The sequence below is a fragment of the Acanthopagrus latus genome, chromosome 6 (genome assembly GCF_904848185.1).
Source record: "Acanthopagrus latus isolate v.2019 chromosome 6, fAcaLat1.1, whole genome shotgun sequence".
Taxonomy (NCBI): domain Eukaryota; kingdom Metazoa; phylum Chordata; class Actinopteri; order Spariformes; family Sparidae; genus Acanthopagrus; species Acanthopagrus latus.
In genome coordinates this window covers 13380766-13405696 of record NC_051044.1, presented here as the reverse complement: position 1 = coordinate 13405696, position 24931 = coordinate 13380766, and the positions used below count along the sequence as shown (strand labels likewise).

General features: G+C 42.2%; 1 protein-coding gene across 3 annotated transcripts in view; it reads left to right on the top strand.

Annotated features, from left to right (window-relative positions):
* The window catches only part of pax7a (paired box 7a), a 46965-nt gene that overhangs the window by 4116 nt on the left and 17918 nt on the right, over window positions 1–24931 (top strand). For all 3 annotated transcript variants that reach the window (XM_037101163.1, XM_037101162.1, XM_037101164.1), the window contains exon 5: window positions 18020–18219. In XM_037101163.1, coding sequence (XP_036957058.1) covers window positions 18020–18219 — 200 coding nt within the window. The remainder of the gene's footprint in view (window positions 1–18019; window positions 18220–24931) is intronic.

Genomic DNA, 24931 nt, shown 5'->3' with positions numbered 1-24931 from the left:
CTGCCAGAAATTTTTCAAACTTGAAGATGAACTTCACGAGCTGAAACCTCCCCTCCATTGACGCTTTTCTAAAGTGAGGAGTCCGAGGTACAAAAGCAAATCCTGGAAAGCAGGGCAGCGAAAAGGAGAGTATGGGCCCGTCCCATTCTCATTCAAAAACCGGGTAAAAAGAGAGAGAAAAGTTTGGACAAAGGGCAAGGAGAGACATAAAAGGAGATGAATTATTCAGTACGCCCCGCTGGTAGATAGTTTTGTAATTTTATATAATGGCCCGTTGGAGAAGAATCAGTTGATAGCGTGAAAACGGTCCCTTTTTCTGTCACACCACGCGTTAATGTTATGAGAAAAATGTCACAATTTTGTTTCAAATATCTCCGGTGTCCATGTAGACGGTCTGTAAACCCTGCTGGCGGTAAATGACCAAGGTTTTCTAAGGAGCGTCAGCTCGTTACGCACAACCCAGCCGCGTAAAACTGAGGACACGTCTTGTGCGTAATGCGATAGTTTGACTTTCATTATCGACTGTCTACTGTTAGTGCAAAATATCCACACAATGTTCCTGCTTCTATTTTTTTTTTCTTCTCTCTGCTCGGCTTGTGTTTTTAAATTGGGACGCAATTACGTTGCTATAAAAAGAGACGCACCCCTCTATGCGTAATGCAGTTTAGACTACCGGCATCCGGATGGCATCTAATAATGTTAATACTTATTAGAGTAAGCACTGGAAACGATGGTTGCTGAATAGGTGGCTGTGTTCGTGCCGGGTGTAATAGCTCGCAGGCATGGTAAGAAATGTATTTATCCCCAATCAGCCCCTCACTCTCCGAGTTTGAAGCACAGCCCTTATGTGGAGAGGGGTTTTAAAGCAGATTAAATAGAGCCTTTTATTTCTTTTCACTTTCATCTCAGAGCGGAGCTCACAGTGGCTCGCCCTGGGCACAAAATTCATGAGATTTTTTTTCCCCCGTTTACTTATCCAGATTTTAAGACTTTATTTATTTATCTATTTGTTTATTAGGCCTGCGTATTTGATTTTCTCAGAGGTTACATCACGGATTTATCCCGGCTCTAATCTAGCTTTATTAAACGTGTATTTAAACTGCTAACCTTATTACAGCATTGTCATTTTTTATAAATATGTTTATATTTTGTCGCATGGGGTTATTTCCGAGGAAGCCAAACCGACTAAAACTCAGTGCATGCACCCAAAATAGCTCCACCTTTCCACGCTGCTCGATTGGCCCTTTTCTTTTTATTCAGATCGTTGTTAATCGTCTGTTGATCACCGAGCGGAGATCTTGGGTCCAGCCTCTGTCCTGTCCAGGATGTGCGCTTTCATGGTCATGTACGGCTGTTAAAATCTGTGCCAAAGTTTAATTGCGCTCGAGAGAAAAAAAAACGGGGTAAAGGTTGCACTACATCTGTGCAAAAAAAAAAACCCCAAAAAAAACAAAACCAAAAAAAACAAAAAAAAAAAACAGAAAAACTTGGGCATCCCCTTTGTTTTGCGCCACACCGCTCAGAAAGAGAGAGAGGTGGATCAACTGTCCGGCGTCCATCTGCCACACTAACACAACCAACCTGTCCGTCAGACGAGGTGGAGACAGGCGATGGACACTTCAGCAAATCGCAGGATTACCTGAGGTCCTCAAACTAATTAAATAGATGCCAGGTGGGATTATTTCCGCGCGTCAGGGAGGGGAAGTGACAGAGCAGCAGAGAGGTGTCAGAGAGTCAGACAGACCAAAGATCCAGGTCAGGATTTAGCTGAGAGGAGGTTATATTAAGTGACACGTTATCTTTATTGTGGGGAATATAAGGCGTAACTTGTGACACAAATCTTTTTTTAAATTTCTTTTTTAACATTTCTGTCTCAGTGCGTGCTCCGAAAGTTACCTGTAAATGTTTGTTAATTCACGTCGTGCGTCAAGGGGCCAGGCTGACCCTCCACTCCCAGGTACAGCCGCGTGTTTTCCTACACAAACAAAGAAACACAAAAAGAATCATTTCTGCTGTGATTAACGACAGACCCGGACTATGGTGGCGGATGGTGTGAAAAGCTGCCCCCTCGATGCTCTGCGCGCCACAAACACACACGCATGCACGACGCACACTCCCTCCAACACACACACACACACACAGACAGACAATTTCGCGCGCACGCACACACACCCAGTCTCTAAGTGTATGGTAATATAATGTAGCTATATTTCGGGTCTAAAGCCGTGCTGAATGAGAAGGACAGGGGAATGAAGCGAGAGACCACTTCAAACAAATCCATCTGGAACAGTGTGTGAGAGAGATTCAGTGAAAGTATGGGGAAGTTATTTAGCTATTAATAACGTTTTTTCCTCAGGCATTGAGAGTGACTCCATCTGCACTTTCTCGCAGCTATTTGGCTGGGTGGAAATTGAGGGAGACCCAAATGTTGGGCAGAGATAACATACCCATCATAGCCCAGACCCTGCGCTGTGCTTCACTGCATTAAACTCGGATTAACCTCCCCTGTCCCCGCAGCCACTCAAGCCACATTTCACTGGAATTTACATCGGTAGGCCTACATTTCTTATAAAGGGGGCAGGAGCTGAAAGACACCACAATAATAATAATAATAATAATAATAATAATAATAATAATAATAATAATAATAATAATAATAATAATAATATAACAGGTTGTTGCCCATTTGCAGTAGATCTAAATTAATACAATCCATAAAAGTAGGCTAGTTAGTTTTTGCTAAAATTAAAAAGCATTTTCTTCCTTTTCCCACTCAAATATATCTAATTTTTAGCTTAATTTAATCCGCAATGGCCTATTAAAAAGTAGGCTAGGCTAAACAGTGGGCTAATTTTAGGACACTCTGACATTAAATGTTAAAATATGGGCTATATTTAAGATATATAGTCAAGTTGGTTTAAATATTTTAGTTTTCAAAACTTCTGCTCCTATGATCTCTGAATTTTAGGATTTTTTTGTTTAGCTTACAATATATCAGGCCATGTTTAATTATCTGTCTCACAAAGGCTGCGAGCTAGCTAAGCTAACATAGACTATGCTAGTCTGCCTGTAGTATTTTTCTTATGAATTTAATGTGTAAGTAGCAGGATTTACATGTCATTGAGTATCTTACAGCCTTTATCCAGTACTCAATAATATGTCTGTCAATAATTAATAACACATTAAATGGGTAGGCTAAATAGCTGTTGAGCACGTTAGCTAGCTTGAATAGCAGTTAGCTTAGCTAGTGGTTGCTAGGTAACGCTCCTAATGGCTAACTGCTCACTTCCTATGCCGGAAGTGGTGTAACAAGTTTTAATTTTAACTTCAGAAATGGGCAAAGATCATAACTGTTGAGGACATGTTTACCTCCAGACAGAATTTGTATTAAAAAAGGTTTGTTTTTTTTGTTTTATTTTTTATCTCCATCAACTCTCACTGTCGTTTTATGACAATGCTTCCTTTACTTAAGACGAGAGACATCCGTGTGTAGCCCAAACATCTCCACCATATAAAATTGGTGACATTTTCCTTTTTTATGCATCTATTTTTTTTAAGAAGAAAAGAAAACACGGTGGTTTAATTTGTTGTTAATGACATATCGCGATATTTTACGGCGACGAGTGTCTGCCGAGTGTAACAAATTAGCCTATTGGTTCCAGCAAGGTAACACGAGCCGACCGTGCAACATAATAACATGAAGCCCATTGCTTATGAGTAATGAGTAATGCATCAATTTTTTAAAGGAGCGCAGTTTAAGCTTGTAGGCCTACCAGAGCCCATACTGGAGAGACATTTCAGTGTCAGGAGCTTTAAGTGTCGGCAGCATTAGGCTAAAAAAAAAAAAAAAAAAAAAAAAAAAAATGGAGTAGGCTTAAATTCATTCTGTGCTGGCATTTGACTTTGATCACATCAGAAATATTCATGGAAGCACAAACACAGGGCTCTGCCACCATTATCCAGGCTGACAGTGATACCTCTCAAGGCTGTCTATTAATTAAAGTGGCGCTTACCATGTGGGGATGACTCCCTATCTGGGCACAAAAATGGTTTTTCCATCTCTTGTGGGGCTCTTGAAAAGGGGCAATCTTTCCTCTCCAGCTTTCTTGTGGGAAATTTAAAAAGTGTACAGAGGAAGACATGGGGATTTCTAGCTCATTTATAAAGACGAGTTTATAATCCTTTCCTGCTTAATAACTTAAAAGGATTCAATTTCTCCCCTCATTTATGGGGTTATGATCACACATTGTTAGGCGCAGATAGTAGCATTTCAAGGTTAACATTTCCTGCTCAGGAAAAAAAAAAATATTGTAACATAAGCTGTAAGCCCATAGGTGCCCTTTTGTTTAGCCCTGCGATTTTACTGCCTACAAAATGCTGATAGGCCCCCCCCCGTTTTTTTAGATGTTGTTACTATTAACGTGATAACAACGACGGAGACCGAGTTGATAAGATGCCTTCATGCCACCAAGTTAGTTTTTTTTTCCCTTCTCTTTTTTTTGAAATGATACGATATTTAATTATAGCATATAATTTCCACCATCGAGAATTAAATTCAGTAGGCTTACGCAGACTCTGAGGATTGAGTGTCTGGTTGGGGGTCTCAAACCATACGAGACAAATTAAAGAGGAAGCGTTGCCCTCCAGGTATCCTGTCACAACAGTAGGGTGCTTCAGCGCGTCTCTCATTTCTGTCTGTGTTTTATTCCGCCAATTTTCACTCTGGGGCTCCGGGAATCCGAGCGCCGTGTGCCTGCAGGGCTGCGGTCCAAAATAAATAGAGAAATCTCAGTTTTTCATCTCCCCCTTCTTTCTTTTTTTGTGCTTTTTTAAAAAAAAAAAAAAAATCTTTTTCTTTGCTTAAGCTCAACTCCATCCCCTCTCTGTCTCTCTCCCTCTCTCACACACGCTTCTCATGTCAACAGGTGGAGTAATAGTGACACAACATTGTACTTTTTGTATCCAGTATTTACTCTTTAACAGCTGGTTCACTTTATTTGATTTGTGTGGCTGGTGTAATTCATTTTCGAATGTTATGGGTGGCTCGGGTTTATTTTTTAAATCTTTTTTTAAAAATGCCTAATGTCGTTTTATAAACATCAGCTTCCTCTGATCTCGTAATGTTTTCCAGAGGTCAGTACATTTTGTGGTGTGTGCTGGTAATTTGATGGTGTGTGTGTGTGTGTTTGTGTGTGTGTGTTTTTTTTTTTGCTGTTGTTGAAATAGAGGCAAAGACATTTTATTGCACTGACAGATTCAGCTCTCTCTCTCTCTCTCTCTCTCTCTCTCTCTCTCTCTCTCTCTCTCTCTCTCTGTCTGTGCATGTGTGTGGCCTTTTTTTTTTTTTTTTAACAACAGCTCCATCATCAACATCAGCACAAACTATGCTTGAATTACAGACTACTAGTATTTTGCAATTTAATAAGTCTTCAGTCAAGAGTCATTTTTTTGTATTTTGTCCCATTATTATTATTATCATTATTATTATTATTATTACTACTACTACTACTACTACTACTACTACTACTACTGTGTTAGTGTTTCAGTGTCCCTGGCCTGCTGAACAATGCCTCACCAAACATTTACATTCCCAATTTAGGCGTCTAAATGAATTTCCCCCCCGCCGTAAACTGCCGCCGCTTTGTTAGCGCCAGTGTTTAATTGGCTGGAAGAAGATGAATGAGGCTGACAGGAATCAGCTGTCCGGAGATTCCCCTGCGAGTGTGACTCGGAAATCATAACCTGACCAGCTTTTCCTCCTCCGAAAAACCAGCTCGTTGAACTTGTCACATCTAATTAGGGTGTTAAAACGCGCGGAGTGCATCGGTGGGAAACAGTAGGTGGTTGGTCCGGGGCAGCCAATAAGGCCTTTTTGGGTCAGATGGTGGAGGGATGGAGGGGTGGAGGGGGGGTAGTTGGGATGGTGAAGTTGTTGAATTGGACCGCTGCGGGCTTTTATTTTCTAAGCAGGCCCCCCTCTTTTTTTTTCTTTTTTTTTTTTATTCTGCTATTACTTCAATTATGGCCATCCAGCGGGCTAAACAGGCCATCCTGCAATGGACCGTATGGGGCTCGTTTTTAATTAGGTATGAAATTAATTACAGCCGACATCTATTAAAGACTTTTAAGTTTGGCTAATTTTTGATTTTTTTTTCCTCCACAGAGTTTAAAGGTATAACAGTGGATTAATGGCTTACAGCCAAAATTACATTTTATTGCAGCCCATCACTTCTGTGCTGCTGCCTGTCTAACAGGTGTCAGGCCACGTTTGAATGAGCAGATACAGGAAAAAAGAAAAACAATCTCAGTTTGCTTGGTTTTCTCTCTCTCGTGCATATTTTAATCGGGGAATTCAAACACGGGTATTTGAAATTTTAATCCAAATATTTCTATCCACAGTTTCTGCAATATATCATGTTATTGTTGCAGCAAAAAGGTGCTTAAACATGTTCTGTCTTAATTTTATAAGCAACGTTGGAACTTATTGCGCTGCTTGAGTCAGTCGAGTCTGTACCTTCTCTGCGAGAGTGAGAAAAACACAATCGTCTTCGATCCCCATTTCGAGAGGCCGCATTCTCCTTTTATTGAATACTTTTTTTTTCTCCTTGTATTGGTACAAAAAAAGCCCTGTGATGTCTGACAGCCTACTCTCACCATTGTTAGACGAACAGCCACTAGAAAAGGACGAGAGAAAGAAGAGGGAGGAGAAAAGGCCCTTCTGTTATTTTCTGTCTTGAGACTTGCTGCATGGGCTATTCAGGCAAGTTGATGAACTCCTCCAAAAAGTTTATTAAGGGGCCGAAAACAATAAGAACTAAAGCCTTTGGGTGCCTGGGCAGACAGTTTATAAACTAGCTGCTATTGTGCCTCAAAGGCAGATGCATGAATACTTTTGAATAGGGGCCTTCAAACTGACACGATCAGGCTGGACAGCAGCAGTTTTAAAGGGAGAGAGGGTGCTTCTGCTGCAGCTCAGATCTCTGCCTTCTTTTGCATTAATGTACATCTGCAAAGGACGGGAGGAGGAGGAGGAGGAGGAGGAAGAGGAGGAGGAGCTGGGCGCTGTCTGTCATGGCCACGCTGGTTCTCCCCCTGGGCTTTCGCACTATCTGTGCGCTTAAACAAACTTTCGAAAAGAAGATGGATTTGTTTGAGTAAACGATCACTTTCTTACTTCCTTACTTCTTCTTCTGCCCGCGGAAGCGACCGTATGATATGCTTTCATGTTTTATTTATTCCCGAAGAGCAGAGGTCATTTTATCGGCTTCATGTGTGGGGAAATTTGAGCAGAGAAAGTCTGTCCTGTGAATCATCACAGAAGCAGACGCATCCTCGTTTCCCCCGCTGTATTTTATGAGTGTGCAAATTGCACAAGCTGTTAGGTGGCGAGTGTGACAATCGGTCTTTCCTGTTAATGCTGAATTTCTGACCAAAAAAAAAAAAAAGCTTTCAAATATTCCAGATCATTCATGCGCCCCCAAAAAGAAAAACTGTTGTGCTGCTTTGGCGACGTGGCTTCACTTTTGATTTTTTTTTTTTTTTTTTTTTTTTTTCAATGGGGCACACTGGTTACGCGCACTCAAGAAGATACATTATTCCCCTCCTTTTCAGTAAACAATAGACTGTCACTCTTTATCCCTCTTCCCTCCTCTGTCCCTCCCTCTCCAGCTTTCTCTTTTAGTCCTCTCAGTCTCTGGCTCTGTGCCTCACAACATCAGAGGGAGTCCAGTGATTTGTGACCCCAGCAACCCACACTTAATCTCGCTAAAGAGGGGGAGCATCCAGTTTGCAGCTTGGCGGGCCCCAAATAGGCCAAGCCTGCTCTGGCAGGTGTCAACATTAGCAAACAATTGGTCCCCAGTCCCATGCCCCGTACCCCAGTGCGACACTGAACCTAAACTATTTGAGGCGCGCTGAAAGGAGCCACATAATAGGGAATGTGAGGAGGAGGAGAGGAGGGGGAGGACAAGGGAGAGATTACACTCTGAGACAGCTATTAGCAGGGATGAGGCTTTTCTAAACAAACAAAAAAAGAAGAAGACGATCAATACTGTGTTAGTTTACCAAGTGGAGTCATCATTGTGGCTTTGGAGTATTTATTTTCTGCTCCATTGTTTTTCTCGACTTCGCAAACGTCTGTGGGCCGTATTGGCAATCCAATTTAGTTTGGAGGGGGGTCCCTGGGAGGCCTATTTCTTCTCCCGGGCAGTTCTGTGTTAGTTTCGCTTGCGGTGGGCAGTTCATTCATAGATTTGGTGTTGTAATGAATCCTGATTGGTGAGTATTACCTTTGATAGTGGACCGGGCTGTCCAGAGGGAAAACAACACTCAGGGATGACAGAGCTCTGCTCGGCCCCTGTGGGATTGCAGCCCCTCGTCTACCTCATTAGACAGGAGTGTCGTTTGCAAAGAGAGCAGAGGAAATGGGAAGGGAATGAGTTGACATGTGGACTGTCGCTGCTCTCAAGTGGATATGTGTCTTGACAAGAGGGCCAATGTTTTTTAAAGGCCATTTATTTATCTCTCACTGCTGATTCCTAGCCATGCCACAAGGAGAGACAAGTGTTCTCAGCGGGGGAGATTAGTTTCAAAGGTTTTTAATGGGAAAAAAAAACTATAGTTATCAGACAGAAATCTCATTTAATTGCTTTGAGATCCGGGACGTCTTTCCTCCTGGCTCCTAGAAAGAAAGAAAGAGAGAAAGAAAGAAAGAAAAAAGAAACAGTTCAATTCAGGTAACATCTGCTAAAACAAACCTCGCAGTGTGGTTGTCCTGCACATGCACCGTTTTGCTGCAAATAACAAGCGTAATTAACTGACCTCGTGACCTCCGCTGACAGTGTTGCCTGTTGTCAGAAAGCACCAATAAGCACGTTAACAAGCAATAAAATGATTTGGAGCATTCATGGCTTAACATAGAGAACAAGCCCTCAAAACACAGACTGATCAGAATTTCTCCCAAAGGCCATGAAATTTCATGTTGAGTCGTTTTTTGTTTTCATCTCGACTAGGTGAATTGCCAAAGGGGACAGACAGTTTGCGGAGTATTTAATTAACCGTGTAATCTCATAAATCGTCGTTATTTTGCCTAATAAGTTAACTACCAAACAACATAAATTTGTTGTTTCCATCTGACAGATAATGTCAAATGGCGACAAAGGCTGGCTAATTCATGAAAGGTCCACCAGTAATTCTTCAGTGTATTTGTGTAGTTCCTTATCAGTCTGGAGACAAATACTGGCGTGCAGATGTGTTTTCCAATTCCACCAAATACTCCAGCAGAGAAATCAGAACAATTCTCATCCTGTGTACGTCTGCTTTTACAAACTGATTTCGTTCGTGTGTGTGTGTGTGTGTGTGTGTGTGTGTGTGTGTGTGTGTGTGTGTGTGTGTATATGTATATATTTCAAATTTAATTTTGCATTTGTTTCACTTCTGTATTAATTACAAAGCTTGATTATCATTGTAGTAAATTTATTCTTGCGGTTCTGCCATCAAAACGATCCATTGTGTTCTGACAGCATTTAAAATGTTACGTTAAAGCCTTTTTCTCGGCAGCCTGAGGAATATAGAATAAACTATAGTGCAATTGAATTTCCTGCCTGTCTGAGATAATCTGAGGGACATGTTAAGATGGGCAGTGTAATAATAAGCGGGACCTTCGTCTTGGTGATTAAACCATTGTTATTCTGCCAAACAATAACGCTGAAGGATCACAAAAAAAAAAAAGAAATGAGTGTACAGTGCATCAGGACATTATCATGCCCATGTTAAATTGTGCAATGGATGAGCAGGTCAGAGCCACATAATTTATTGAAAGAAATGTAGTTTCCCCCAATTCGCCGTGCCACCTAAGGTTGTCAAACTCTGACAGCTGGCACAGATCGGGACACTGTGTTGCATTATGACCGTCCACTGGTTACCATGGCGCTGCATTAGAAAAGACAAAAAGCATTTCTGGCTAATTTTATTATAATACAGGAATAGCCCACATAATGTGCAACAGTAATTACGTTTAGCACAGTGCGCCCGTGCTCTCCCTCAGTGATGAATGAGAAACATTGACCATGGTCTGCTAGTTTAAAAATCGCCATTAGCCTATGCTACTTAGGGCCAGAACATTTCACATTTTATGCTCTTGATCTGCTTCAACACTGAAATATTCATTTGTTTTAATTGTGCGTGTGTTTTTCTTTTCTTTTCTTTTCTCTTTTTTTTCATAGCCACAAAGACAATAAACATGTTCCCCGAGTGTTGCGAATCAGAAATGTGTTTTTTTCCCCAACAAGTTAAAATGTGTAAGCGGTTGTCCAAACAGTGGGGTGGAGCTCCTGTCCTTGCCCGACAAAATAACAACTTCAAATGTTGTCCCCTATTTTCAACTAATGGGCTTATTTCTGCATCGTCAGTCATTCTCTCCTTGGGGAATATGTAGTCTCAGTATAAAAAGCTTTGCCACTGTGCCACATTACAACCCCTCAATATGGAGGGATCTCAGAAATTAATGCCAAGCACTGTGATGCTTTCACTGCGCCCAGAAAAAAAAAAAGCTCTTCACAGGAAACATTCATTAAATTGTTGGAACATAAAGGGAACTCTTTGGGAACAGTTTGTTTACTCAGTGTATAATAACACTGCCGAGTATAATAGCATTTTTGCAAATATGCTTGCTTTGTGTATAAAGATTATGGAGCCATTTTTTCTGAGATTTCAAAGCCACCTATGCTGATTTTATTTATCGAACGGGAGACAGCTCAGTGTCGGTATGTGCAGGAATAAAGTAATGTTCAAACATATGGCTGTGTAGGGAAAAGGCAATGTTATCTATAAAAAAGAACCTGAGTTTTACAGCCCATTCATTTGATATTTGTATTTTTCTTTAGCTTTTCAATCCTGAGGTTTTTTTTAAGTTTCCATCATTCTTCACAACTCTTCTTCTTCCCTTCCTGGTGTCCTCTATATCACACAAACTTTTCCACAATATTTGCTGCCTAGCCTTGTCCAGAAAATTAGGAAACTTCCCTTGGGCGCATAAAAATGTCCGCTGTGCATTCCTATACTGTGCCCAGTAATCTCTCTTTGGCTTTGTTGAGAAAATGATTTGTTCCTCCAGGAGACCTCGGCTCATAGCCCTGAGACGTTACTGTTTGATTTCCTGCGTAGGTTTTTTAGAGCTTTTTGCTGGGGGACCGAGGCGCTGGCTCCAGTGCCATTTGGCAGAGACCCCCATGGGCTCCTTTTTACTTTCTTGTGCTCTCTGTTAATTTCATTACTTTCGCTGTGACCTCAATTAGCAAAGACTTGAGCTCAGGCGGTGACATTCTGCTCGGCAGAGGAGGAAACCTGGTGCTAAAGCTCAGAGTAGTGGGGAAGTGAGTGGTGGCAACATTCTTCTTAGCAAGGTTCGCATTTTGTGTCCTATGAAGTCTTTATGTGACCCTGTTCGAGCCTTTATAATCCTGATTCTTTTTAAAGAAGCAGGAAAATATATAATAAATTAGTACGTTAGATTTCATTTATATAGTATCTGACATATTTGCAATGTTAGAAGTACAAAAGTCTTTCAAAACAGATTTTTGTGTATTAGAATAAAAACTAAGCAATGCTCCGGAGAACAAGTACTTGCATCATGTGGACTCAAAGAATATGTCAGAGTTGAAAACAAACATTCGTATTGTCTTTAATATCCTAGTTTTAGTCAGTAGTTTATTAAAGAAAAAGAATCCCACCCCTCAAGCCCTTCACGCTTTCACACTCAGGCAGCGCAGAGGCATGGGGAGTCAATATGTCAGCGTTTATGGATGCCCTGCGGAGCTGCACAGGGCTGTCAGGCCCCTATTCATGCTCTAATGGCCCCCTGAGGAGCTCGTCTCTCCGGGCTGAAAAGGCCGGGAGGCCCAGTGGACGCCCTGTTGTTGAAGGTGAGCGTGCGCTCTCATGGACGCGCCGCGCCTTCATCCATATGACAAGAGCCATAAAAGAGCATCGCTCTCGCTGCTTCTCCCTCTCTGTCTCCTCCGCTTTCTCTTGCATGCCCCCCCTCACCCCTCCCTCCGTCTTCTCTCCCACTTTCTCCCCACCTCAAACAGAGAAAAGGGGGCTAATTGTTTGTTGTGAGAGCCAAAGATTATAGAGCCTCCCATCTTTCTTCCTCCTTTGCCTTTTTCTCCTCTTTTTCAAGCCCCCTACTCCTTTTCTAAAGAATGTGATTCTGTCCGAGAGACAAGGGAAGAAAAGTATTGGAATTTTCCTGTGGAATGTCGATGTAAAAGAGCCTAAACACTCTGACACCGGCAGTGAGAGTGAGGGTGCAGAGAGGCGACTTTTTCTTTTTACTTTTTTTTTGTCTGTTTTAGAAGCTACTTCTTCTTGTGTTTAAAAGTAATTACAAAATATTGCACATTTAAGAGCACAGTTCCCTTCTGCTGTCTCACGCTTCCTAACTGACCACTTGAAACAAGTGCCCTTGGCCCCTCAACCACCTGCCATAAACTGGTAATTGACATGATAGGCATGAGACAAAGCTGCATCCAATGACATCTGTCCATAAAGGTGAGCTGAGAATGATTTTATTTTAGATAGACGGCGCAGTTTTAATCTCCTTATGTATAGTTACACATCTCATCCAGATTCAATTTCAGCTAAATGTCAAATTACGGCCCAGAGAAGGTCACTGACAACCAGAGGAAATTGATGATGCATTTTGGCATGTTACGAAACCGAGTAAACAGCTAACTTGATTTCGCCACATATGATTGTTTGGTATGTCGATCTGAATATTTTAATCGAATATATATATAACTGAACCCGAACGGCACTGAGGCTGCGCTCACTTTACTTACAGTTTTGTTTTTGTTTTTCACTCACAGGGAGATAACTACAGGAAGAGATTATTCATAGAGAATTTGTCTTTAAACCATTCTGGTTATCGCTGTCGTCTATCTTGTATTCACATAAGGTTCCTATCTCAGATACATCCTTCGGTAAATGCCTTGAATCACATGCCTCCCTTAACTTGGCAACCCCTTTGGGATGAACAGGCAAGTGCATTAAACGGAGATGCCGCGCCATTCTCAGAGAAATGCAAATTGGGAAGTTGTTAGTTATTTGATGTTGCAGCACGATCCCCCCCGCCCCCGAAACATCCCTCCACTCCAGTGTTGGTGGTTGAATCGTATGCAGTCCTGGGGACAGGCAGGGCTGTTTATATGCAGGCCTGGAGCCCCAAAGACAGCACAGAGACAGATGCATGTCAGAGATAGCAGATCCCATCTCAGGCAGATGCCTCTTATCATAGGCCTGTTTGCATAATTAGGCCTTTTGATATTCACCCCCTCTGACTGACAAAAAGTATAATTGCAGTATCAACTACGACAAAAGGTAGGCACAAAATAAACAAGTCAACATAAATAGGGAGAAAAGACGCGGTGTTATTTTTGTCCTGTGGGAAAAAAAGAGGGAGGAAAAAACAGCATTTTAAACTAAATCTGCTGTCAGTCACAGTCAACTGGTGTGACTCGGTGCTCAGAGGCTGGTCCTGTGAATGCCTGCAAAACACAGAGCGTGAGGCCTGATTGTAATTATGCTGGAACTAATATGCTTTTCAAAATGAGCCATTATGAGCTAATGCTGCACTGCCAAAGCCCTGTCTGTTTTTGTCCCTCTGTCTTGGATAGTTTGCAAAGGTATGGCTGATATTGAGGCCACGGGTTATGATATCAGAGACAGCCTGACTGAAGATGAGCGCTACTTAACTTCAGGCTAATGCTGCTCACAGGTGAGAGGAGGGATAAAACCACCTGACCCCCTGCACCGCCGCACAGTGTTTTCTAATAAAGAAGTCATTGATTTCTGATTTTAGGGAGCAATTTCTTTTATGCTCATTCCACATTTGCACAAATAGTGTTTCATTTTTTTTAAAACATTTTTTTTATCATTTTGTTTATTTTCACGGTGGATTTTGTCGTTTTCTTCCCAGTTATTGTTACACCTCTTGGATCGAAGTTACTCTTTTTTCAGTTTTAGTTTTTAGTTTTTCACCTTTTTAACTTTGTTCCTGGTGTGACTCATGCGAGGATGCGGTTTTAAAGTAGGATTAAACACAATTTTTATGCATTTTCTGATCATTTAACTGCAATGCGTCACTGTTTTTTAAATTTTTTTTTTATTGCAAACTGCCTCAAAGAATCGGATTCACGTCTTTAAACCAGCATTTTTCAACAGCTTGGTTGACCTGAAGTTTATTGCAGTTGTTATGTATCGTAAATCGGTAACCTGACAGATCACTTGGTTAATTGCCGGTATTGAGTGGACAGCTGTCTGTTTAATCAGCATTACTTCAGCGTCTCAGGGGTAAAGGTGGAGGACTGGAGGAGTCCGAGGGGTTGGAGGGAGAAGAGGAGAAGGAGGGCTGATGGAGGAGGAGGTTCTGAAGAAACAGGGGTGATGATGAGGATCCCATCTGCCTGCAGTCTGAGGAGAGACTGTCAGCAGAGACTGCCGGGGTCAGCGGAGGAGCATCAGGGGAGAGAGCAGGCTTTAAACCTCAGAGTGACCTTAAAACTATTAACTAGCAGCACAAGTCCTTCAAGAGCAAGAGCGTGGTTTTATCTAAAAGGTCTGGTCAGAATTAAACCATCATTAAAGCAAAGTCACACCAGCAGGATGGAATAATTTGGCGGTTCTCTGGCGTCTTTAGGGATTATTTCTTGTATGGAATCAACCACAGTGATTAAAACAGGGGTAACCAATTGTTAATCACTGTAAATACACGTTTCTTCAGTAAAAGCTGAGTTTTCTAGCACAAATTTAACTAAAATACGCTGAAAACAGTCAGTATACTTTTGAGTGTGCTGTTGATGTGCACTCATCTCAATGCAGTGCACAACAGATGCAGAGAAGCTGCTCATAGCAAGAATAAAAGTTTAAACCAGTGCAACCAACTGCAAATATTGAATCTTTTAGCATTGTTAGCATAAAATGATCACCTTTGTGGAGATCTTTCTATACTAACTACAAAACTGCCAACACGTAGACAATTTCCTCCAGTGGGATCAATAAATTATTTCTGATTCTGATCCTGTATGCTATGAGGATGAGTATGTGGTTTAAAGTGTTAACAGTATGTTGAATGGATTTGGAACCGAACTCTTGACATTGTTGCAGAGATTAACCGGCAATCACGACAGTTTCCAAGTTGCAGTTACAACTGGGAAACTCAGATTTTCTGAAATGCACAAAATACCCAACTCCAACTTCAACTCTGGTGAAGTTCTGTCGTTCACCAGAGTTGTTAACGTGGAAATCCTTGCCATCCTTAATGGTGTGAACACTGCATTAGTGTCTGCTTTTGACCTCTTAAAGTGGTCAACAAATTCACTGCAGGTCAGAGACTGATACTCTCTAGTTAAATCTTTAAACTATCATGATCTAGGTGAACGTTGCATTTACTCAAACCATACCCTGTGTTATTTCTTTTAATCTTAATCTTAATCAAGCGCTTACCTCGACAAAGCAGTGTGCAAACCTGATTAATTCCTATTTATAATGGGTGCAATTTTAAATCAATATCGTGGGGGAAAACCTCAGAGGGCCCCTGGAGGAGAGTACACGGCGGTAATCGTGCCCACTGGACGGCACATAATTAGATTGTAATTGGACGATAAGTAATGAGAATGGTTTATCAATATCCCGTGAACCTGTGAATGGAATTACCTCAGTCGTATTATACAAACGTCTAATCAGAGTGTACCCTTTTGTGCTGAGCGGACCGTTAAGGAATTGACCTGGACAGGCCTGCAGGGATTTTTGTTCGCAGAGTCTTATTATGTCTGTGATTTGTTAACATTAGGCTCATGTGTGAGGGGGAAAAGGAGACATGAAATCTAGATTTTAAAGTGGTTTTGGATGGAAAACAAACTAGAACAGTGTGTTTCTTTTTTTTTTTTTTTTTTTTGTCTGTTTAGCTGTTTGTATGTACTGACATGTCTCTGAGTTTGTTGAAACACTACTAAATATTCACCAGAAGTCAGTTTCGGGCATCAAAATGGAGAGCCGCCACGTGTTTCAATATATTTTCTCTCTCCGAGTCTCCAAATGTAGTCAGCATATAGATGAGTTTTACGTCCAAGCCCAATCCCAGTTGGCCCCACGCAGCGTGTGCCATTTTCCATTTTCCCTTACTCATTACAGGCAGGGCTGTTGACCTTGTGCTTCTGGTTCATGTACAAGAGCAGATGTGTTGGCTCTGTAGGGCTTAATGGAGAGCAGCGGTGCGAGCTATTGTCTGCTGAGCTTTATCAGTCATTAGCCTGATAGCATGCTAAATGTGACACAGATTGCCGCAGAGGTTTACTCGCAAAATAAAGTCCGCGAAAGCGCCTCAAACAACAAAGGGGAGGAAAAGAAAATAATTTGAGGAGGAGAAGACTTCAGTGTCTTTCTCTGGGCCCCTTGAGTATGTGGCCCCCGCGTCTCCCTGTAGGACACAGAGGTGACTTTGGAAAGTGATCTTCAGTCTGCCGGGCCGGTCTCAAGTGTCGTCATGGCAAGTTAGCAGGCGAATGGATATACGCATCCTCATGAAAACCAACAAAGGGATATGTGGTGTATGTACATATTCAACTTTGTATGTTCAAGGGTGTTCTGCAGCGGAGTGAGTCTGTGCTTCAAGAATCAATCTTTATTAAAAAGGATAAGACTGAAGAATTGATTTAATGAATGCGGCCTCATGTCCTGCAGCCACATGTAATCCGTAGAGAATCATCGAGCATGAGCTCAGGGGGACAAAAAATGTTCGTGGAAGACTCATAGAGTGGCCTGTAATGATAGTCTCCATATAATCCCATAATTCCTTGTTTAATTAAACTCTGGAGCTGGCCTTGAGACTCCGCCAGCTCTGTTGCTCTTTTGTTCTCACAGTTGTTATTTGGAGGCTAGGTTTGAGTATTCTTTTGTCCACTTATGTTGAAAGATTTGACTGGAGTGAGCAGCAAACAGAGAAATCGTGGCCGTTAAACGACGAATTAGGCGGTAGGAAAGGAGCTCGCTTGGGCGAGACATTCAGGTGAGCTTTATAGTTTTTCGTTTGAGCTGAATAGCGAAGGGCTTCTCTGTCAGAGGCAGAAATCTCTTCATGCACCCTCTCCTTCAATATCTCCCTTTATTTTCCCTCTCCCACACTTTCTGGACTGAGCATGATGCAATCCAACTAGGCCTGGAGCAACACTGGCACATCACGCCGCCTTGTCAATGTCTCAATGAGGAAATTATGAAAATATAAATTTTATGACACAAAATGAAAAGGGCCATGTAGTTTGAATAGACGTGCAGAGGAGGTGAAAATGATGCAATTTTCTAAATTCAGTTATAATGGTAATGTGCAATGGTAATGCGTATTTGCTGTCAAAAATTTCCCTGTCGGCCTGGATTGTACAGCTTTGTGCTGTATCTATGTTCCTCGAGCAAAAATTCAGCTTAGTTGAATGCCTAAAAAGTAATGTAAAATATGTTTTAATTCATTTAATGACAGCAGATGGAAACACACGGGACTGAATGGTTTTGGTGTGATATTGTGTTCTATTTTATACACTTTTGGCTGTGCTGTGTATGAGCAGTGTGCCCTGGGCCAATGAGAGAGAAAAGCAGGGTGAGGAGCAGCAAGGTGGCCTGTGCAGATTAACCCCTCTACCCAGCAACACCCCCGCTCCCCCTCAGCCCTCTGCCTTCACAGCCTCTGGGGCCCCTCGCTGAGGCAGGATTGTGTATCAGGGCCTCTTCTATATTAAATAAATATCCACAGATTAAGATAATATTCTCCCAGTTGTGTATTGAGAGGGGAGAGGCTGTCATTTCAGCCACAAAAGAGGCTCCAAAATGCAGATAAACACTGTTAGAGCTTCGTCTTGATCAGTTTTTTTTTCTACAAACAGCCCAGAGTTAATTCAAACAAAAGACTCATTAACTCGTTTTCATTTCATGATCACAAAGATGGCCCTCTGTCTTTTTCTTTCCACCTCAGGTAACCGCACAGACGACGGTTCAGATGTAGACTCAGAACCTGACTTGCCTCTGAAGAGGAAGCAGAGACGCAGTCGCACCACCTTCACCGCCGAGCAGCTGGAGGAGCTGGAGAAGGCTTTTGAAAGGACACATTACCCAGACATCTACACCAGAGAGGAGCTGGCTCAGAGGACGAAACTCACAGAGGCGAGAGTACAGGTCAGACCACCAGTACAGTCACAGTGACAGCAAGCATCAGTTCATCTGGGTCATTAACACATATACACGTACAGAGTAACAACTGGTTTTGAAATGTAATAAGTCACATGCTGCTAGTTACCCTGTCAAGAACTCAACACTGGGGAGTAGTCGTTTGTATTCAGGTAAAGTTACAGATAAAAACATGTATATAGATCACAAATCCATTCAGTAAATGGGGGATTACTGACAGGATTACAGTTTTAAAAATAATAAAAAGGATATACTCGTCTGTAACCAGGAACATGTGCACACGTGACGACACGTCACTCTGGTCTCCAGTCAAACCAAACACATCGATATTAACATTAAACAAAATACGGCAGATAAGCAGGCATGGAGAGTGACGGAATACATGTAACGGGATTATGTAATCAGGACACAAATAAAAAGGTAACTGCATTCCACTAAAGTTGCAGAGAAAATCTTACTGATATTTCTTTCCTCTAGTCTGTATTTGCATATGTTTGGTATTGAGGTAATTCAAATGGAGCGATAGTGATCAAGTTTGTAGGTAGTTAGTAACCCTCTACACCATATATATATATATATATATATATATATATATATATATATATATATATATATATATATATATATATATATATATATATATATATATATATATATATATATATATAAAAATAGGTTGCAGATTACTAGACACTCTGTGAAAAATGTAATAAGCAATGTAACTATTTTTACTTCTCAATTGTTATGTAATTTATGACACTTATTACACAATAAGCAGCTACAAGGAACTTTCACTCGTTGTTGAATTTGTGGACGAATTGTGACAAGGTCCACTCAACCCATCCTCAGCACTCTGCCATAAGAAATAGTTTTAATTTTTATGATGTATTCAACCCGGACAAGTCAGATCCAACTCTGTGACAGGCATTAGAAATAACTAGAATATCTATATAGAAATAGCCAACGCTTTTGCTCGAGGTATCTGTTTTAAATTGAGGTTCAGTAACATTTAACAGATTACGATGACATTTATTTCGTAATTTCATCACTTCTCCTCACAACTCTGTTACATGTAAATAGTTCCTCCCCAGAACTGCTTAGCTTTGCAGCAAGTTCCAGAGATTTCCCCTCTCCTGTCTAGATACAAATAAAGATTTCCATTTAAAAATACTACAGCAACATCTCTTCACAGGAACAGTGTCTCTGTCTCTCTGGATCACAACTTTGTTCACAGAGAGGATTTCTTTGGCAGAAGTTCCAGTGAAAAGTATTTTTTGTGATGTTTGTTTATGACCCTGAATAACTAAGACCTTGTTTCCAGAAAGACACATTCCAAAGACGTAATGTAATTTTTCAATGAAGACATTCACTTCGACATTATTGTGCCGTGTTGGTTTATCTTAAAACCTGGACGAATAAAAAACAAAACATGTTCTTCTTTTTTTTTGTATTTTGGGTGAATACATGTAGTTGGGCCTAACCTAAGCTGAGTGTAAAACTCCACCTGCCGACATCAATGTGCTGTAGCTGCTCAGGGCTGCGAGTCGTTAACAAAAAGAGGTTCACACTGTGTTTCACCTTGTTCAGGCCTCACAGGGATCTGTGCTGCCTGAACAGCAAATACCGTAATTCCACGGCGAGAAGGCATCACACTCGACTGAACTCGCGCTTGAAGGCACTCCGTTTAAAATCATAATAATATTGCCCCACTTTCACCCATGGCCATGATTTACTCATCTGTCAGAGGGAAGTTGCCCTTTTTACCGCGTTGCGCTGTGCATGTCGGGGGAGTTTTTGCTGCTTAGCCTTCATGTTCAAGATGTTTGACGGAGACGCTCCCCATCTTCACACCTCAGAGCCCATGCAGGACGCTGTCCGACAGCCCGGCTGCCCAGCGGTTGTATGTAAGATTGAAGGAAGATATGTACAGTAGAGTTATAGCAGCAGCTGTTCTTCCAAAGACGGAGAGAGGGAGAAAAAAAAAGAGGAGAAGAGAGAAAGGGAATGCATTCCTGATGGATTTCTCATTTCGGCTTTTGGCCAGGATCTCATCCCATCACTTTCAAGCTCGCCGCTGCTTGTAAAACCCTCCACATATCACACAGGGTTCCTCATCCTCTCTAGGGACCCTATGCCCCGACAACAACATTAATCAATCAGCTGCTAGTAAAAAAAAAAAAAAAAAAGGGGGGGGTCTGGGGCACCCCTCTCCTCTTACCACAGTCGTTCACACTCCCTCTGAAGCCCACAGACTGCTCACCGCATGCTAACTGTTCATCAGCCTGGGTAACTAATTCCACACATGTCTTTGTCCGTCTTGAAACCCCCCAACATGCAGGGATGTCCTGTGTGTGTCTGAGTATTTAATGCCTCACTCAAGGGAGGAGACGTTTTGCCCATGGCTGTTACAAGGCAAAATACTTGCATTTTATTCAGAGCATAAAGGGTAAATGTGGACGAGAGGTGGAAGAACTGAACGCGATCGGGAAATAAATGTGCAGACAGTAAAATTAAATGTGGCGTTTTTTAGCCTGAGCTTCAGCGATTATATTATAATAACAACACATGTTTGGCTTAATTTTTTTAATGATTATGGTGAAGTGCAAATGCTTCAGTGTAGTTTAATTCAAATTCATCATGTAGGGCAGGTTTGAGAGCAAAATCCATTCTTTTATTAGCGCCTGAGTATTTACAGAGCCCGACGAAAATATCCAAACATTAAAGCGAGAGAAGAAAGACAGCGGAGTGACTGCTATGTCTTTGCTGTTAGATAATAGACTTAAATGATGTCATGTGGGAACCTGAGGAATTTGAGTCATGGCTATAATTTGTTAATGCTGTTTACCTCATAATCTAATTCTTAAAGTCTTTGAAAGTCTCCAAAGGTCAAGTCAAACTTAATTTTCTGAGAAAGTTAAGCCCTGGTAGCCAAAATAAATAATGCTTAAAGTTGTGCTGCAGTTTGGTGACACAGATAAATATATGGTCGTTTCTTTTAAGCATTTTCGCTCAAATGTATCTCAAAGGAGTCACTGTTTTTTCAAGAAATACCACACAAACATCGACATAAAAATAAAACGATAAGCTAAATCTGGAAGAATTCAGGCTAAATGTGAATTTGATGGTGTGTGCATGTTTGTAAATGTCCACCAGCTGGGCCCGCACAGAGGTGCCCAAAGGCCCATCACAGGGCAGGAGAGAGGAGACCCTTTGGCCTGAGAGCAAAGCTTCTCCAGCACAGCTGCAATGACGCATCTTCCAGATGTCGTTCACGCACTAACCGGTGTTTCGGGGCTGAGAGAGAAACTATAGGCAGGGGGTGTTGGCGCTCCCACAGACTCATATTTTAACTTGAATTTGTGTCCGCCGTCATGCTTCGCTGTTATCCGTTTGTCATTAAACATGGCGATAATGTGGAGAGCCGTTTGTTCAGGTTGAGGTAGAGCGCACTCGAACGTGGCCGCGCTCGGCCGCCACGGCCCCAGAGCTGCAGCTGTAAATTACACTGCCGGATTCTTGTGGAAGTGATGAGTGTTTGGCTTAGCACTGACTCGCAACCTAAACTCATAAACAGAAGTAACTCCCTTGTGCCTGCCCTCGCCTGCCATTTTAAGACCCTTTCGCCATCCATCTTTATCAGCCCCGCTGCCCCCTTTCAGCGGAGCTACCAGCTCTCCTTCACCACCGCGAGCCGCCCTGCAATGGTTTTATCACCCCAACTGACAAATTGTGGGATATGATCCGTATCTCTCAGCAATTAGTTCCAGGCTGTCTCAGTGGGAGGGGATTCTGCCAAGTCTACCTTCGGTCTGATGCAGTGTACGCTGCCACTTTCCATCTGATAACCCCTCAGTTCTAACAGGAGCAGGCAGCAGAGCCATTCCATGAGCTATTAGAGAGGAGAGAGCATCATTTGTGTCCGTTCCCTCTGAGGGGGTGGATCAGGTGGGGGGGATATAGTGTCAGGGTGGGGGCTGCAGGCAGGCAATGGGCTGCAGGCCGCTGTAAATCAGCGCTCACAGATGAAGCAAATTACATTCTCCTCTATTTAGACTGAAGTTTTTAAGAGAGCGACTCCTGAGTCTCGGCTGAGGCTCATCATCTCAGCACGCCGCCTCTGGCTCACTTTACCGAATCTGTCACATAGCTCCTCTTTCATTACCAATAAACATTCTGCATGTAGCTATTATACTTAGTGGAATCTAATAAGGTATAACCATTGCTTTTTACGAAGCATGCAAATCAATTTGGTAAAAAGTTTCTCTCTTTATCGGTGGCTTGTGCTGGCCTGTTGATGCATGGAATGAGCGCAGGCAGAAGACCTATATGGGTACTGCGTGGCCGGCCCCTCGTAGCTCTTTGTGACGGACCAGTACAGGCACAGACGCTTTTAAAAACAAGTTTTCAGCACAGCGAGCGAGAATATAATCCCATAGGGGAGGTATCAGGAGGTAATACGCGCCTTCCCGATTGTTATAATATCAGTCGAGTACCAGCAGCAAGAGAGGAAATCACAATGGAGCTGAGTGGTGACAACCAAACCCAACAGGCAACTGTATTCCCGCCAGTATGGGTTTATGTTTCATAAAGGAATAAATAGGATTTGTGTAGATTGTAGGGGAGAAATTGTTGCAATGCATCAGTGTGAATGTTCTAACAGTTTTCTTATTATTAGAATTTAAATGACTTTGGTACAGTGCTTCTGTACTCCTGATACTTATCAAGCTAATCCCACTCTCCTCTCAAATTCACACTCCTAGCTACTTTAATTAGCATAGTGCCAGTCTGGAAGGCAAGCAGGGAGGGAATCAGAGAGAGACAGAGAGAGAGAGAGAGAGGGGAAAGAAGAGGGGAAGGAGAGAGGAGGAGGAGGAGGGGGCATTGCGTGGTATGAGACAGAAGAGGATTTGTATGTTGAGGCTGGTTGCATCACCCCTCTGTGTTTTTGTGGATATGAAGTCAGCAGCACATTTTGTTTTGTCATTATCTCGGCTCTTGGTATTCATCTACCGAATGTTGCAAATTGGCTCCTGAAAGGCGTCACACACATTCAGCGCCCGTCTTTGACAAAAAAAAAAAAATAAATAAATAAGAAATTCATGGAGGATTGTCTGAACGGGGGAATTCTGAAATATGAGTGATCCTATTTAAGAGAGACAACAGAGAGATGGGTTTTTTACTGCACTGCAGTGTCACATGTTTACCATGTCGGGAGTGTGTATTATCGCCGATCGGAGATAAGAAAATGCAAAACACCACTTGATCGCCCCAGAATCGATTCTTTTGGCTGCGAATGAATGGAAGATTACGGCAAAGACACCTAACTTGAACCGTCTATTGCAGATTTAATGTTCGTAGCCGGCCCTCCTTCTAGTCGCGCCTTTTCTTTTCCCAGAGAAGGGCTAAGCTCGACTTCTATGAGATGGGTTACCGCTCTCCCATCCTCCCTGCCTCCCCAAACTTTCTTGGAGATGCAGTGCAGTCGTATCCAAGCCGGAAACCTTTTAGTCCGTGAAAAGGGAAACAGAAGTGAGCCACATGAATTCGCCGGCACACTTGTAGGTAGATATGGGGAGACATGGAGGAGCGCCGCAGTCCTCTGTACTGCAGAGAATTAAACCGGATTGTGGAGAGCAGAGGAGAATCTGTGGTCCAAGGTGACTTTGTGATCAGGTTCCAGAGCGCAGCCTCAAATCCCCAGCTCCAGGCTGTGTGTTCGTCCGTGCGAGAGGGAATGTGTATAAGAGGGCGCTCGTAATGTATGCATGTGTGCGATAGCGTATGCAGCGTTTGTGCGCATGTGCGTTGCCGCTTGTGTACATGTTTATCCAAGTCTGCGCTGAGAGCCTGATGAATGCTGGACAAAGTCACTCAGTCGGTGGCGCCGGCTCCTCTCATGTGTCCTACGTTAAAGTGGACACACCGCCGCCGCTGTGCACACTAACTCAATAAAGCTGCAGCCTGTTTGGTACTTTAGGTACGTCTGGCATGTTAACGTTGAAGCCAGCCTGTTCAAAGCCTGTGAAGGCTAATTCCAATAAATTACAATGATACCCTTCATTTTCTTCTCTTCATGTGAGTTTCTCTGGCGGCTGAAGGTGATTAGACAACCCTGTCCCCTAGAAATCACGTTTATGTAATACGAATTTGTAAGCGCGAATACTTTCTAAGGGAAACACGATGGGTTTTAATCAACAGAATTAAGAAAGATTTTTTTAATGTTGCTTTTTTATTCCCACATTTTTGAAAACAACCATTTGAACCACACAACACCCAAAACCCCACTTAAAACACACATCCAGGATGAGGGATACAAGTGACGTAACCACGTGACAGAGACACAGAAGATCACAGCAGTACACGCCATCCATACAGAGGAATAAAGATGACAATGAACAATTTATTTCATCAGTCTTCCCTGCAGTATCTGCTCGTGACCACTAAATCATGATCAAACTTTTTCTTATGGTTACGTTTAGTCACTAACAACAATTCAAGCAAAGACCTCTGTCCTGGTTTACACAGAACATTTTCAGTAAATAGACCAGCATCTATAAATTCAGCCTTAATTGACAGCGGCAGCAAATAAATCTCCATATGTCCATTAATGAAGTTTAGGGATGCAACAACAAATTTGTTGTCATCTATTAAATTAAGTAGCAACTATCATGATAAAATGAATCACTTTGAGTCGTTTTTC